This window comes from Haliaeetus leucocephalus, unplaced genomic scaffold (genome assembly GCF_000737465.1).
Source record: "Haliaeetus leucocephalus isolate CR32 unplaced genomic scaffold, Haliaeetus_leucocephalus-4.0 Scaffold374, whole genome shotgun sequence".
NCBI lineage: Eukaryota > Metazoa > Chordata > Aves > Accipitriformes > Accipitridae > Haliaeetus > Haliaeetus leucocephalus.
In genome coordinates, this window is record NW_010972810.1 from 26703 (window position 1) to 28050 (window position 1348).

At 61.0% G+C, this 1348-nt stretch overlaps 1 protein-coding gene across 1 annotated transcript in view; it reads left to right on the forward strand.

The window, feature by feature from the left end:
• Positions 1-99: 99 nt before the first annotated feature.
• The window catches only part of TGM1 (transglutaminase 1), a 9516-nt gene continuing 8267 nt past the window's right edge, over positions 100-1348 (forward strand). Inside the window, exons 1-3 of the mRNA XM_010573318.1 lie at positions 100-385; positions 661-779; positions 1168-1310. Of these exons, the coding sequence (XP_010571620.1) occupies positions 100-385; positions 661-779; positions 1168-1310 (548 nt within the window). The remainder of the gene's footprint in view (positions 386-660; positions 780-1167; positions 1311-1348) is intronic.

Below are 1348 nucleotides of genomic sequence, written 5' to 3' on the forward strand. Positions count from 1 at the left end.
GGGCGCGATGGTATCACCCGGGGTGGGGTGACCTCGCCTGCCCAGGTGGTGACCTCACCTGCCCAGGTGATGACGTCACACCCCGGGGTGGGGGGGGGGATGTTGTCGCCCGCAGGCCCCAACCCACAGGTGGCGAAGGGGACCCACGTCCTCATCCCGTTGGGCGAAACCTCGGCCACTGGTTGGACAGCTGAGGAAGAGGAGCTAGAGGAGGGGGCGGAGCCCCCGGGAGGCCCCGCCCTCAACATCTGCCTCACGGCCCCGCCCGACGCTCCCATCGGCCGCTACCGCCTCAGCATCAAGACCCGCACGGGGGTGGGGGAGTATGCGGCTCCCTTCGACGACGCCAACGACTTCTTCCTCCTCTTCAACCCCTGGTGCCCTGGTGAGCCAGCCCCGTTTTGGGGCAAAAAACCCCGAGTTTGGGCAATTTGGGGGCTCCCCAGGGTGAGATTTGGCAGTTTCGGGGCTCCCCAGGGTGAGATTTGGCGGTTTCGGGGCTCCCCAGTCTCAATTTGGCAGTTTCGGGGCTCCCCGGGGTGAGATTTAGCGGTTTCAGGGCTCCCCAGTCTCAATTTGGCAGTTGGGGGGTTCAAGGGGGGGGGCTCAGGGGGAATTTAAGGACACAACCCTGATTTTGGGGCGCCCCCCCCCCTCCAGACGACAACGTCTACATGGACAAAACGAGCGACCTTAACGAGTACGTCCTTAACGAGACGGGGCGCATCTTCTACGGCACCGAGGACCAGATCGCCGAGCGCTCCTGGAACTACGGGCAGGTACCCCCAAAAAAGGGGGAAATCCCCCCCCCCCCCCCAAAAAAAATTGGGGAGACCCTGAAATCCGTGCGGGAAATGGGGCGGGGGCAATTAAAATGCGGTGGGCACCCCAAAAATCGGTGGATATCCTAAAATGGGGGACCCTAAATTTGGGGGATACCCGAAACGCTATGGGGGGGGTCCCTAAAATCATCATGGGGGTCCCCAAAACCACCAACGTGGGTGTTTCATAACTATAAGGGATCCCCGGAACAACACGGGGGGACCCCGAAACCGCTTTTTTTTTTTTTTTTTTTTGAGAAGCGTTTTTTTTGAGAGGGGTGGGGGATTTTTGGGGTGGTTTGGAGGGATTTGGGGACCCCCGTGATTTTGGGGGGGGGGTCCCCAGTTTGACGCAGGGGTGCTGGAGGCGTGTCTGTACATCCTGGATCGTCGGGGGATGCCCCACAGCGCCCGGGGGGACCCCATCATCGTGTCCCGCGTCGTCTCCGCCATGGTGGGTTTTTTTTGGGGTGAATTATGGGGGATTTGGGGTGAAGCGGGAAGGTGACTTAGAGGATTTGGGGGGG